General features: G+C 45.4%; 1 protein-coding gene across 1 annotated transcript; it reads left to right on the forward strand.

Annotated features, from left to right (window-relative positions):
- The first annotated feature begins 7,263 nt into the window (after window positions 1-7,263).
- On the forward strand, window positions 7,264-14,589 carry YPEL3 (yippee like 3). The gene is made up of 5 exons (XM_035136499.3): window positions 7,264-7,505; window positions 11,268-11,495; window positions 12,774-12,817; window positions 13,836-13,944; window positions 14,043-14,589. The coding sequence occupies exons 2-5, from the start codon at window positions 11,379-11,381 to the stop codon at window positions 14,130-14,132; spliced, it is 360 nt and encodes a 119-aa protein (XP_034992390.1). The 5' UTR covers window positions 7,264-7,505; window positions 11,268-11,378; the 3' UTR covers window positions 14,133-14,589.
- Window positions 14,590-14,871: the final 282 nt, after the last annotated feature.

Consider the following 14,871-nt stretch of genomic DNA (forward strand, 5'->3'; position numbering starts at 1 on the left):
GTGTGTTGTGTTTTCATTGCCTGAGCAAGGTATGTGCAGAGTATCTAGGATTTTATCTGGCCACAGTTGTGCTAAAGCACACTATTTGCTACAGCCCTGCTTGCAGAAGCCTGAAAATCTCAATTTGTATATTGCGCTTCTAGTCTTTCTTGTTTGTAGCAACAAGATCCCAAAAGAAGAAGAAATGGGCGAGGGGCCATTAGTAACCTGGCTGCCACCGAGATGATGCCTACGCCTGTTATCCTACTGAAGGAAGGCACAGACGCTTCCCAGGGGATCCCTCAGCTTGTGAGCAACATCAATGCCTGCCAAGTCATTGCAAAGGCCATCCAGACCTCTTGGCCCTCGGGGCATGGACAAGCTCATTGATTATGACAGAGGCTAGGCTAACCATTTCTAATGATGGGGCCACCATCCTGAAGCTTCTCGGTGTGGGACACCCTGATGCAAAGACACTTGTGGACATTGCCAAATCACGGGATGCGGAGGTTGGTGAGGGCACCACTTCAGTTACACTTCCAGCTGGTGGGTGGGGCTGAGAGTGTGAATAGCCCAAGGTCACCCAGCAGCTGCATGTGGAGGAGCGGTGACATGAACCTGGTTCACCAGATTACAAGTCTACCGCTCCTAACCACTACACCACACTGGCTCTCTGCCAAGCCAGAGACTTGGAATTCAGCTGGCAGTTCCCCTACTCTCAAGGCGACCACCATAAGGCAGTGGAAATCTTGCACCCTTGGCCCTAGGTGATGCTTAGGTGGGTGGTAACAGCAGAGAGAAAAGGACTAAGTGGGGGTTCACCAGGGCTACTAGCCTACCCTACAGGGTTGGTGCTGGAAGCGGGGCAGTTCTTATCAATGCTAAGCAAATAAAAGGCATCTCACGAAGTCTTTTAGTAGTCAGGGAAGTGTTACATCTTCACTTAGCAATTATATCTCTGTGGTGCTATACAGCTGATGAAAAATACCAACAACTCTCCCAGACTTCTCCCAGTCCATGGCAAAACACAAATTAGAATTCCAACTCCCCTCCAAAAAAAACCCTGAATAATATGCAACACAAAGAAACACACCTGAAGACAGTCGTCTGCAAGTATGTGTAACTATTTTAATGCAGGACTTCAAACTCTTCTCCAATATTGTGTATAGGAAAAGTTTTAGGAAAAGCTAGTGAAATGAATGAGATTTTTCCCTATTCTTATGCTGTGAGAGACAAGGCAGGAATTGTATGCTTTGGGCAATAAATAGATGGGTCTGGCAGAGCTCAGGCAGCTTACGCTATTTTCTTTCTTAAGACAAGCTTTCGTTTTCCTCTGTGCTTTTTGGTGTCAGCAGAGGCTGAGCGGAGCTGAGAGGCAAGCCAACATGTTTTCCCAGGTGGGTGTGTTGCTTGTTGCCACCAGTCCCCAGTCCCCACCCTCCCTGGGCACATTCCTGGCACTACCAACAAGCAGCAAGTGACAATACAAGTTTTCAGCCATGGCTTCTACTTTGCATTTGCTGATACTGAACTCTTCCCCAGAACTGCTGATATGTACACAGTAAGGAGGTTTGAGTTTGGTTTCCAATCAACACATGTACATAAGCAGCTTGAGTAAGGAACTTACGTTCGCACATCCTTGTTTCACACAATGAGCTTTTAAACTATCCCAACTCAAGGGAGACAAGTTTTGGAACTCAAGTTCCAAAAGGACTGGAGTAAATTTGTGGATTTTATGGAAAAGAACTGTAGAAGTTTAAAAACACTTGCAGAACTGAAATAAATCCTACGAAATGACTTTAAATAAGGAATAAGGAACTGCGAGATAAGAGTTGGAAAGAAAACCAAATGAGGGGAGGGAGGGAAGTCAAAGCTCGGCAGAGCATTGGGAATTAGAGATTTGGGGAGAATTGTTAAAAAGATAATTGTGTGTGTTGTATTTGTTTTTGAATGTTTGTTTTGTTTAATGTGTTTGATGTGTTTATTTGGAAAATTTAATAAATTGCCTTTTTTTTAAAAATAAACTATCTCAGCTCACACATCTGCCATCAGAAGCCCAGGGAGCATTCAGCTGTCCAGGCTAAAACTACTTTTTGTGCTCAAGCATGATGTCCTCGTGCCAATACACCAGTGACCCAGGAGTCAGTATTTTGCTATACCGGGAAGTTTAGGTGTGTGCAATTAAAGTGGATTAAAGGGCTCTGTCACCGGAGAACAACACATCCACTTTAAAATAAACACTTTCTGTAGCTATTAAGGTGACAGGGAAATGCACTGACAAGTGTGTCATGAATGAATGGCTTATGCAGGAAGATGTATAAATGCTTGCAAGCAAATAAAGATAAATGCCCAATAAATAGATGATTGGGAGGAGTCCTACACACTGTGACTGGAGAGGTTTTCACACCCCAAATTATGAGAATGCACGATGTGTGGGGCTGCCTTTGAAGAATGTTCAGAAGCTACAATTGGTACAAAAATACAGTGGCCTGATTGCTACCTGGAACCAGGCAAACAGGGCCAGCCCACAGCAGACAGGTTACTGGCTCAGGTTCCATATAGATAACTTACAACCCCTGCTTTTAAACAGCTGCATTAGTTGCCAAGTTTATTTCTAGCCCAATCAAATCAGGGCTTGTCCATACTTTTGTCCTGTGCTTAGAAAGCACAGGTCAGAGTGGTTTTGCCTTTGCCCTTCCTCCTTCCCCTGCAAAAACTTGCTCTTTAGAGATGAATTGGAACAAACAGCAATTCGCAGAAAACCTGGTTGCCATTTGCTCCCCAGGAAAGCAACAGGAGAAAATGGAAGTGTGGGTTTAAATACCTAAATGACTTAGGTCCCAAATGTCTGAAAAACTGCCTCCTTTCCTACAGATGCTCTAGTCTTGGGCGTTAAGATCAGCAGAGGGAGCCCTCTTGGTAGTTTCGCCACACTCAGAGAGGCTCAGGGGTGGGGGTTCGAGAGAGACCGTTCGCTGTGGCAGCTCCTAGGTTGTGGGGTTCCCTCCCCACAGAGGTACATCTGGCACCTTCATTGTAAAGTTTCTGTTGCATGCTGAAGACACACCGTTGCCCTGGCCCTTGACACCTGAGATATAATTTTTCAGGACCCACCCTGTTTGTTTTGAAGGTTTTTAATACTGTGTTTTGGGTCACTGTGGAACACCCTGGGACCTTAGGGTGCGGGGCAGCTAAGAAATCAAAATAGCAGCAGCAGCAACAACAGCAGCACTTAAACTAAGTTACAAGTGGAGGGTGAGGACTAAAGAATTGTGTTAGTTATCGGGGGGAAATTGTTGGCTTTGAGAAGGCAGTGGAAGGAAGGAAGGAAGGAAGGAAGGAAGGAAGGAAGGAAGGAAGGAAGGAAGGAAGGAAGGAAAGAAAGAGGGGAGATAACACACAAATATATAAGAAGTATATACAAGTATATAAGAAAAGTCAGAGTCAGCCTCACTTGAATACATGCCCCTCTACTAGACTCTAGGGAAGGAAACGCTGGCCAGGAATTATGCCTTCTTACATCCACTCAATTTGGAAAGTGATTTGAAGCTTTTTAGTCCAAAAGTGTACAAAAGGTGGACTTCACAGCCCACTTCTTGTTCTTTTGCTAGGTACCGCTCTTGCTGCAAACCACTCTTGCTGCCAAGCACAACGTGGCGCCTGACTCAGTTATTTTCCTGTGCTTTCCCTTCACTTGGTCCTCTTCACTTGTTGCAGCAGCTTCAAAAGTTCTTTTTGGGCACCGTCAATTATTTTAATTGACTTACTTCTTCTTGCATCTATGCCATGTCCATGTGTGTTGGTTTAGTCATGGTTAGAATTAATTAGCTAATTCTCTCTAACCAAATAAAGGTGTACATTTTGTTCCCCATCTGCCATAACAGATATGCATTATTTCCTGAGTTATCCCCCGCTGAAGTGTTAAATTTGTATATTTTGATTCACTGTATGTATCTTCAATAAGCACCCTCGGGTTAAGGCCCATGTGAGTATACCTTACTGGATAAATCTGCCAAGACACTCTGTTGCCAATGTCCAAAGAGCCAAATTCACAAGACTCTTAGAGTGTGTGCATGAGAAACCTGGGTCTAGCTTGCTAATGATAAGGGGCTGGAACCAGGAACCAATTTCAACCTCATCTCCGGCCTACTACTTCCTGAAATTTCATCCACCCATCCTACATGTCACACTTCCTTGCTCTCTCATGCCCCAACACTCTTATACGATCTTTAAAGTCACAAAGAGATGATAAAAACCAATCGCCACAGGCGCGATATAGCATTTAATCACGCAAAGATTCATAATTAAGGAAAGTTAAATGACTGCGTTAACAACACTTACTAATGCTAAAACAGAAATGGACCTAAATCACCTTAGCAAAGCTGGAGTTAGGACTGGTCAGAGCAGACTCAATCCATGCTTAAGTGCCTTCTCCCAGACATGAAGATTCCACCTAAACATTAGGAAGAACTTCCTGACAGTAAGAGCTGTTCAGCAGTGGAATTTGCTACCAAGGAGTGTGATGGAGTCTCCTTCTTTGGAGGTCTTTAAGCAGAGGCTTGACAGGCATATGTCAAGAATGCTTTGATGGTGTTTCCTGCTTGGCAGGGGGTTGGACTGGATGACCCTTGTGGTCTCTTCCAACTCTATGATTCTGTGATTCTGTGATTCTATGACACAGGAATACGACTGCTGCCTTAATTTCATATCTAGCCAAAGCCACCATTTCCTGCCTCCTGCCCTGAGCTGAGTCAACCTCAGTGCTCGGATTCTATAGCGGTCCAGGGCTGAAGTCAACTTAGCCATTTGAACTGGAAGCCCCAAGTCCTAGTCCCGGACGTTCGGGGTTCAGCTACTGCGTGGCAATGCAGTTTGCACATGCTCAGAGGCATCCATTAACAGCTTGCATGTCTCAGTGCTGAACCCCAACCTTTTCAAAACAGGTTTCTCTAGCTGAGCCCTGATTCAGATTAACCCCGTCCTAAAGGCTGGGTTGCCCCACATCTACCACTATCATTATTCACTATTACCTTACACATCCCTGCCCTTAATCCGCTGGACAATGCTGTCTCTTTAGCTACTCCTCCTTTGCCATCCTGAACGCTTCAGTGATGCTTTGTTGCCCTGAGAAGTTAATGCATAAGAAGTGGCCAGTGCACACAAACATAAACAGTCCGAGAAAGGGAGAAAGAACAACATAGGCACCCTCTGCTATGAATGGTTGGGGGAGGCAAGATTCTGTGGCGGTGCTGCTGTCACAGAATTGCTGCCTAATTTCCGAGTCATGGTAGAGAGACTCTTGGGGCTGAAGAAAATCCAGTGGTCATCCGTTCCAATCCCTGGGCTCTAATACAGTATCTTCAGCACATCAGTCCCATTATAGATTAAGTCACATAATCCTAACTATAGAGCATGCCACCAGAAGTAACAAAAAAAATTGTAAGATAGCCCATGTAGAGCTGCCTTTCTTATCTAGTCCTTCCTCCAAGGAGCTTAGGATAGGGTGCTTGATTCCCACCTCACAACAACCCCGTGAGGTAGGATTAGGTTGAGAGATAGGGCTTGGGCTCCATGTTTGCAAAGTGCGCTTTATGGCTCAGTAGGATTTGAACATAGGTCTCTCCAACATTAGTCACCACCTCAGAGTAAATACTCACTGCAAGTAAACTTCAGCTATGCAAATTAAACAGTACTGTACAAGAGAAGGCAAAATAAAAACGTGAAATGACACTGGAGAGCCACAACCAGACCAGAGCAGACAACTGGGTTGCACATATGAATGGTCTCGCTCAGTACAGGACAGCTCCCTATGCTCAAACTTACGCTTGGACAGCAATATGACAAAGCCACCATCCTCTCTCCACTGCCACTAAGTGGGTTCTCCTTTGCCTACAGAAGGTTTTGCCCCAAGAAATAAGCTAGGCTTCAAGGTGCCTAAGAACTCTCAAGCCTTTTTTTGTTGTTGCTGCGATTAACAACAGAACTACAACATCAATGAGAAGCAGGAAAGCAATGTAATCAGAATTTTGACAGTGTGGAATTTGGGTCTCAGCAAATCCTGAAAAGGAGAAGTTCATTGCACAAACTAATTGTTCCTCTTGTTGGAATCCCCGCCCCCTCTGTAAATTATACACAGTCAGGGGTGCATATAAACTTTCCCATGTGCCAGTAGTTACTTCATGCACCTGACAAAGAGGACTGTGCCTCATCAGAGCATATGCCACAATAAATATATTCAAGCAGTTTATATATAACTTGACTACAATAGTCTCTAAGCAGTTTACAAAGATACAATACAAAAATTAAATATCCGTTCAAACCATTATGTCAAACTTCAATTAAAATGCTTGTTGCAATGGAAAAAGTACTCAGTATGCACTGGAAGAAGGACAATAGGAAAGTTTACTAACTTATTAAGGTTATACGAGAAGGCACAAGCTGTTTTTGCTGCAACAGACTTAACATGGCTACCTCTCTCTGGCAGAAAACATTTGTGCCTATTTGCAAAAACATGTTGAGGACTTTAGAAGTACAACAGATTCAAGCTCCACTCAGTCACAAATATTGCTGGGTTATACTGTGTGTCAGTATAGCCACTAGCTCAAGTTGTTGTGAGTGTATAAAGCTGCACCTTATACCAAATGAGCAATTGTACTTTATTCTAGTTTAATTTATGCGAGGCCTGTTTTACACCACCTTCTTGTGTACAGGGTTACTCCCTTTGTGTAATACCTATTCTGTCTGGTATTGTCTTCTCTGACTGGCAGTGACTCTTTGGGGTCTCAGAAAGCAGAGATATTTCCCATCACCTGCAGACTGATCTTTTTTTTAAAAAAAACTGGAGATGTCAGGGACTAAGCCTGGAATGTTCCAGATGCAAAGCTGGCTTTCCCATTCCCCTCCTCCTGAGAAATCCACACGGAAAAGTCTATTACTGGTATTAAATACCATATCCATATATATGCTGTGATATTTTATCTGTGCCAAGAGGCAACTTTCCAAAAAACAAAAACACACAGCTGCCTGACAGTCACTTCCTGATCTGAAACCTTCTAAGCTCCTGTTCCCCGCGATGAGGGAAAAGCACTCTGCACAGGCTCAGGGGCACTCACTATTACAAAAGCCCCACGCAGAGCAAGGCCCGCCCCGCCCCCAGCATACGTGCCAGATTATGTGCTTTCTCTACTCACTTCCCCTCCCCTTCTAAAAATTCTGCAGTTCATTTGCATACTCTCCCCTCATTGGCTGAGCCGAAAGAGGAAGGAGCACAGGGGGAAAGCCCGCAGAGAGGAGGAGGGAGAGGAAAAAAGGGGAGGAGACACCTTTGTTTCTCGGCTTTGGTTTGTAAACAAGAGGAAGTCTAGACTTCCAGCTGGAGCTTTTTCTGGGGGTCCACAGATCTCTCTGTGGGGTGTCTCCCCCCACCCAAAATCTGCACCAGCACCCTCGCCCTGACCTAGACGGGCCTCGGGAAAGCCAAGGGGCTCCATCAAAGACGGGCTTCTTCGGCATTTCTCTTCTGCCAGGTGAGATTGGTGGAGGGTGGTTTATGTAGTGGGCTCTGCTCCTTGGAAGCAATATGCCACAATAAATCTGCTAGTCCTTAAAGTGCCAAGAATCCCGGTTTTTGTGGGCGCTGGGGAGTATTTACCTCTAATGGGAAATAAGGTATTAGGGTAAGTGACAGCAGTGGGAGATTGTAAACACCTAATCGCGGTGCAATAATACGACCGATCCAAATAGGTTTGGTAAATAACAAGGGATGGAAGACATTCCAGCGGGTAATTAATTATTTTGCTCCAACTTACAACAGGCATCTGTAATATGTTTCCCCGCATTGTTTTAGCAATGCCTGCCTGCACTTTGACCCACTACATAAATGATCTAGAATATGTTAGAAACAAAAGAGGGCATTTTTCCTAATGTAAAAGTATGCCCCCTGCTTGTACTGGATTTCAAAAGAGCTGTTACATACTATTTTTTAAAAAGCCTCTACTGGGAAGTAAACTAGACAAAGGCTCTTAATTTTCGAGATCTTCTCATTCAGGATAAAATGGCACCCTTGATGTCTTGAGCAGTATGTTGTTGTTGGTCCCTAGAATACACTGCCAACACAATATTGATTAGGGGCACGGTGCCAAATTGAATCCTGTCTATGAGAACATGTAATTCACTGTATTTCCCAGGAGCCAGGATGATGAGCTAGAGCCAAATAAAGGAAATTTCCCCTTTTTCAAGTTTGAAATTTTGATATCTGACAAGTTTTCAATTTGAATAGATTCCCCCTCATCACTACTTAGCCTTGAAATTAAATTAAGTACTTGGGATTTTGACATCTTTCATATTGAGAGACATAAAGGTATTTGATACACACACACACACACACACACACACACACACACACCATCACATTTTTATTTTATCATATTCATATGTTCATCATTGCAGGTAATAGGAAAACATTTTGGCTGATTGGGTCAAATAGGGAAGTTTTCCTAAAACTGGCAAATTTAGCAACAGTTGCCTACTTCTAACCTACTGAATAAAAATCGCATTATTTCCATTTGTCAGAAAATCCAAATAGAAATTTCACTTAATGAGTATTCAAGCCTTATGTTTATAAACTGTTATCAGACACCCCGCTCTTTCCACCTTCCCTCCTTTTGCATGCACATTACATGTTTTGTATTTAATGGATAAGGTTATTATTAAATATAAATTTTGTACATTAGTAATATTTTGTAATAGATTTTTTTTGGGGGGGGGACACCTAGGCAGCTATCCTATACACACTTACCCGGAAATAAGCCCCACTGAACTTAATGTGGCTTCCTCCAAGTAAACAGGCACAGAACGGGTATTGTAATATCTAACTTGGTTTACCCTCTCAGTCATGGCCCCTCCCTCTTTCCCGAGAGGCTCCTCCCCAGTATTCTATTAACCCCTCCCTCCCTTCTTCTTGAACCACATACAGTATAGTGTTTTCACAAGAAACAGATAGCTTAAATATTGTATCCTATCCACATTCATGTCTTACTTTTCATTACTATAGAAAATATGAATACAAGGTTTAAGGCCAAGCCCAAATTTAATGTGGAAACTGCCATCTTTGCCCTAAAAAGGAAGAGACCAAGGTCAAGACAGACCCTGGGATTGAATATACCTATTTACAAGGCTTCCATATTAAAGCACCTTAAGAAACTCCTCCTTTGCATTGTACTACGTTTGCATGTAGTGGTCCATTGTTTTCTACCATGTGAAAGCAAGCCCCCATTGTTTGATGAGGTCAATGTGTAAAGTGCATTATTATGGAAAGTGAACCCTTTCAAAGTGGAACTTCTCGATTATTATAATTTGTATCTACCGGTAGCAGATGGTCAACCACACATTTATCTGCTAAATAAAATGCCTAACTGTTAGCTAGTGTTTTTCACTGACCATGGGGCAATGCTGTATTTTGCACAGAAGAGGATCTAAATCACAGACTGCCCCTTTACCAACCATATGTTCTCCAGTAATGAGATAAACATTTTTGTTTAGAATTTCTCTACAGTTTGGGGAAAAAATTTCACAGAGAATTGGGGGGGGGTCCCTACTGAGGTTGTATCCCAGATGTAAAATAAAACCCCTTTCTTTTACCTCCCTCTTTTCATTCCTTTCTGTTTTACCTCTACCTCCTCTCCTCTCTTTACCATTTCCTCTTCCAGTTGTTTGATCTCTGCACACACACCTTGTTCCCCTGAGCCACTATTGTAGCACTTTTTTCTCTCCTTTTACCCCACCCCCTAAACAAGGAAAAACACGGAATGCCTACTTGTACAGGAGGTAGAGACCAGAGCAATACAGTAGTTTTCAAAAAGAGCAAAGAGATGGGAAATCTGGAGGACGCCGGGTCTTTTGCATCATAGAGTGACCCTAAATGTTGCTTCCCTTCCAAAAAAACAACCTCCTCAATTCAACTCCCCGTATTATTTGTTTGCAAAGATGTGGAGCTACAGCCTCCATTTTCCCCAGCTCAGCATTCCCTTGCCTGGTTTTGTTTCCTTTCAAGGAACCGCCTCTCTTTCCCTCCCACTCTCCAGACTACCCCCCCCCTTCCTGCCCCAGCCACTTCCCTTTGCAAAGCAAGCATCCCTCCCTCCCTTGCAAAGGGCTCTTCCTCCCCTGCAGCATTTGTTTAAGGCACTTTATTTCTGCTGGCCTCTCCTCTCCCCCTCCGTTCCCTCCATCCCATTTATTCACAGGCTGCTTTGTTTCTATATCTCTTCCTTCCATATTCAGCTGAAATTTTCTGTTTCCTCTGCCCTCGGTTCTGCACCCATCTGCCTCTTCTACACCATTCCTCCACACTGCACTTAAGCACCTCCATCATGCTTATCTGTTGCTTCCATCCTTCCGGTTTGCATTTTTTGGCAGCTCTTTCCCCCCCATCCCGTCTGCCTTGCCTCCTCACTGTCTGCATTCCTTAACAGCAATTTCTGTAGGTTCCTTAAACACTCATCCACCGCCTGCATCTTACCCACCCCTCACTCACACCATCTTTTCACATCCACACAATTTCTTGCATCTTTTGATCGGTTCCGCCCCCCCCCCCAACAATGATTCCTTTTGTACATTTTTGCCTCCTCGTCTATCTACCCTTATTTCATCCCCACCTCCAAGATCTTCGTAAAATTAATCGTTTCAAGTCCAGTCTGCTTGGGGAGACATAAAGCAACCGACCAGGGCAGGTGGTAGACATCTCTAAAAAACAGGGACCTAGGTACACACAACCCAAAGGGAAAGCGGAACACGTAGAGAGATGGTGAATTTGTTTAAATTCTTGAAAATGTGCCAGAAGCTCCCAGATCTCTTGGTGAAGGGTGGTAGGAATGAAGAGAATGGAAAGCCAGGGATTCCTGAGTCCTGGTAGTTGCACCCATGGTTCCAGAGATTTTAGAAAGAGGAGAGGCCACAAAACTGAAGGCTCTTTGGAGAGGCACTGCTTGGAAGAGCTAGGACACCTGGGTTCTATTCCTGGTCATGCTGCTTCATCACGAGATGATCAGAGTTGACCTACATCCTGGGGTTAATTACAGGCTGAGCCTCCAGGAAGCTGCCTAGGGAGGGGAAGCACGTGGTACTGTTTTTGTTTAGACACCAGACCGGTTAGACAGAACTTGGCTGGCTCCCAGGGCTAAGAAGAGAAGCAGGTCCCAGGCACCCTGACTCCTGTGCTGTTTCCCCCCTCCACTCACTAGCCTGTCCATTCCTTGGTAACCCTTTTCTCATTGCTCCCTCTCTTTTAGGGCTTTCGGGGGGCTTCCTCCCGCTACCGCCCACACAGATTCCCCTCTAGGGACTATCTGGTTCTTCACAACTCTCCTGAAGCTTCTCCCCACTTGCGTGACCCCACCACAATGGTGAGGCTGTCCAAACCCAAAACTTTCCAAGCCTACCTGGACAACTGTCACCGACGCTACAGCTGCGTGCATTGCCGGGCACACCTGGCCAACCACGACGATCTCATCTCCAAGGTACAAAGGGGAAGCCCCTGGCACACTGTTATAGCGGGGGGGGGGGGTGCAGCTCTCGGCACCAGAGGGGTTGTTTTTCCTCAGTCAATTGGCTGAAAAAAAAGGAGGAAGGAAGAATAGATAACATAAAAGTTGGGGGGAAAGGGTCAGGAAACTAAAGGGAGTCCTACTCTGATTTGCTGGTATTAGCCCCATCTCAATAATCAGTCGGTGATCATGTATCTAGCATTTTTAGTGTGCCTTTACGATCTTTTATCTTTGCTTGTCCTCCCAGCAACTGTGAGGGAGGTCACTTGACAACAAAATCAAGGAACTGGGAAAAAACACATTAACACAAGGAAGCATTCACATTTTGCAGTTGTCCGGGACAGTGTGGAATACCCAAGGCCATGTGCAGACTGTGGCAGGCACAGGATTTGAACTCTAATCCCTTGGATTGAACATTTTACTTACTGCCACAGCTGCAGCATGAGAAATCTCAGTCGAAACCCACAGCGCTGTACGCAGCATCCCTTCCACTGCCTAGAGCCCTGGAATTGGGCCAGGTTATTCTGGGGAAATCACCAAGGCTCACCTCCCAAGTGGGCCAGGCTATAGGCCTAGAAGCTTTCCCTTGGTGAGCAATTTATAAATGCTCAGTAAGGAAGGGGAGGGATTAGAACACTTGCCAATTGCTAGATCATATCCTAGGGAGCTACAATTAGCAAACAGGGACTATTTTAGACTTCCCCATTGCTCAAAAGTAGAGGGCCACTGATCGGAAGTGGAGAATGAAGGCAGAGAACAGGGAGAATTTAGGTGGGCAGCTTACAGGGAGTGGAGGGGGGGTATTGTATTTCCCAAGCCTAACATTCACAGGGGGGGAGGTCATTTCTTGTTCTGCCATCTCCACCCTCCTGTGCTTGAGATACTGCAATGTCAACAAGTTTGAGCTGCTAGCTTATTAATCATTACACAGAATCCAGTGTGGAGAGATAGGGTGTGCCTGAAAACAAGCCAGAAAACAAATAAGGAAATGCAGAAGGGAGCTGAGAAACCAGAGCTGAGGCTAAGGACCATCAGTGGACAGAGGAGGGGGAGGGAGGTATGCAGCTGGAACAGAAGGCTGCTAGTTAGGGCTGCTAACACCACAAGAATTCTGTTTATCTTTAAGGTGCCACCCGGGACTCCTTTGGTGTTTGCTGTAATTTGTTTGCCGTAACTAACATCATGTCTATCCCTCTGGATATGTTTTCTCTCTTTTTTTTAACCTGTTTTTTGTGTCTCTTGTCATTACAGTCTTTCCAAGGAAGTCAAGGTCGGGCATATTTATTCAACTCTGTGTGAGTATCACAGGAGGGGAGCAGCAGATTTAAGGCATAAAAACATAAAAGACAACTACATACCAGGTTGAAGCAGCCAGCAACAACCAACCCTAAACCTTTATGTGGTCTTAAAAGTGGCTGGGGAAACCCAGCCACATGGGCAGAGTATAAATAAAAAATTATTATTATTATTATTATTATTATTATTATTATTAATTTATAATGTTTGGTCTACAAGCTTGTGCTCTCAGGTGATGCTTTTCAGTGGAAGGGTGTCCTTTTCCTTGTCTGGGGAGCATTTCCTTGTGTGTAAAGGTAAAGGGACCCCTGACCATTAGGTCCAGTCGTGACCAACTCTGGGGTTGCGCGCTCATCTCGCATTATTGGCCGAGGGAGCCGGCGTACAGCTTCCAGGTCATGTGACCAGCATGACAAAGCCGCTTCTGGCAAACCAGAGCAGCACATGGAAACGCCGTTTACCTTCCCGCTGTAGCGGTTCCTATTTATCTACTTGCATTTTGACGTGCTTTCGAACTGCTAGGTTGGCAGGAGCTGGGACCAAGCAACGGGAGCTCACCCCGTCACAGGGATTCGAACCGCCGACCTTCTGATCAGCAAGCCCTAGGCTCAGTGGTTTAACCACAGCGCCACTTGTGTGAGTTCCCACCTATAGCTTGAAAAGCTGCAGCCCAAGAGACAGGTTTATGACTGTCCTCTCGTTTCGCCATACATAGCGTGGGCTTGTTCACTGGAAGCGCCCCAGAAGCACAGGGCACAAAGTGGGGATAATACACTCACTTCCCCAACTCTTAAGGTCAGGAAGGCGGCTGGGTTTATTCCAGTGCTCATCAGAGGGGGCAGTTCATGGCAAGCAGAACTGTGGGCGCTGGCCAATACCTGCCTAGATTGAGGCCTGTCACTGATCTAAAGACAAGGTGAAACTCAGACTTGGAAAGCACCAGGGGCTGGTAGGGGCTGTCAAGAGCCAAGTGAAGCTGTGCTCCAACACCCTCTCTCTTCCCCCCCCCCTTTGCAGGGTAAATGTTGGATGTGGCCCAGCAGAGGAACGGGTGCTGCTGACAGGCCTGCATGCTGTGGCTGACATCTACTGCGAGAACTGCAAGACCACGCTTGGATGGAAATATGTGAGTCTCCCTTGGCATCCCCCCCACTCCCTTCTCCCCTAAAGACTCACACGCTGCCTTAAAGGAAACTCACGCTTCCGTTCTCTCGTTCTGTGCAGGAGCAAGCCTTCGAGACAAGCCAGAAGTACAAGGAGGGCAAGTACATCATTGAACTCAACCACATGATCAAGGATAACGGCTGGGATTGAAGAAAAAAACACAAAGGAAAACAAAACGGAACAAACGCTGCCACCTTTGGACAGCTACATATGTAAGGGGCGGAGCGCCAGAAATGACAATTTCCACAAGACATGCCTCTGCCTTCCTAACCAATGGGCTGCCATCCAAACCACCTTCAGGTGCATCAAAGCTGTGAAGGAGGAGGAAGCAGCGCTTCCGCCAGGAGGACATACTCCGGATATGTCGCCATCGTGTGGCAAGAAGTGGCAGCACGCCAGGAGTCACCTAGGCCAGGGGCAGTGTGCAAGCAGGGATTTTGGGGTGGGGTGGGGGAGGAACAGGGTTGGGTTTGTTGTACAGGGGGAGTCTGCATTAAATCACACAGGCGGGGGGTGGGGATGTACAGTGGGGCAGGGAAGGGGTGGGTTGTACAGTATTTGTGAGTTTCTGTGAGTATGTATTATATAAATAAAAGCATTGAAGTGATGCCATATTTTTTTTCCCCCTAAGGTGGGGGACGGTACAGACTGCAGTGTCTGCCTAGAAGGGGATGTTCTGACGACTGCAGTCTTGAGTAGTCGTGGCCTTGTTTGTCCCTCGTTATTTATTTATTTCTGGCATTTCTAACCACCCCACCACCTTCTAAGGGCCATATTCTTGGCAGGTTCCATATGCCAAGAGCCAATAAGGGCAGCAGCAAAACAACAAATACATTACATATAAGTGTTAGGGACTACTCCATTAGCCACACCTCCATGTAAATTGCAT

The sequence above is a fragment of the Zootoca vivipara genome, chromosome 12, assembly GCF_965207765.1.
Source record: "Zootoca vivipara chromosome 12, rZooViv2.hap1.1, whole genome shotgun sequence".
NCBI lineage: Eukaryota > Metazoa > Chordata > Lepidosauria > Squamata > Lacertidae > Zootoca > Zootoca vivipara.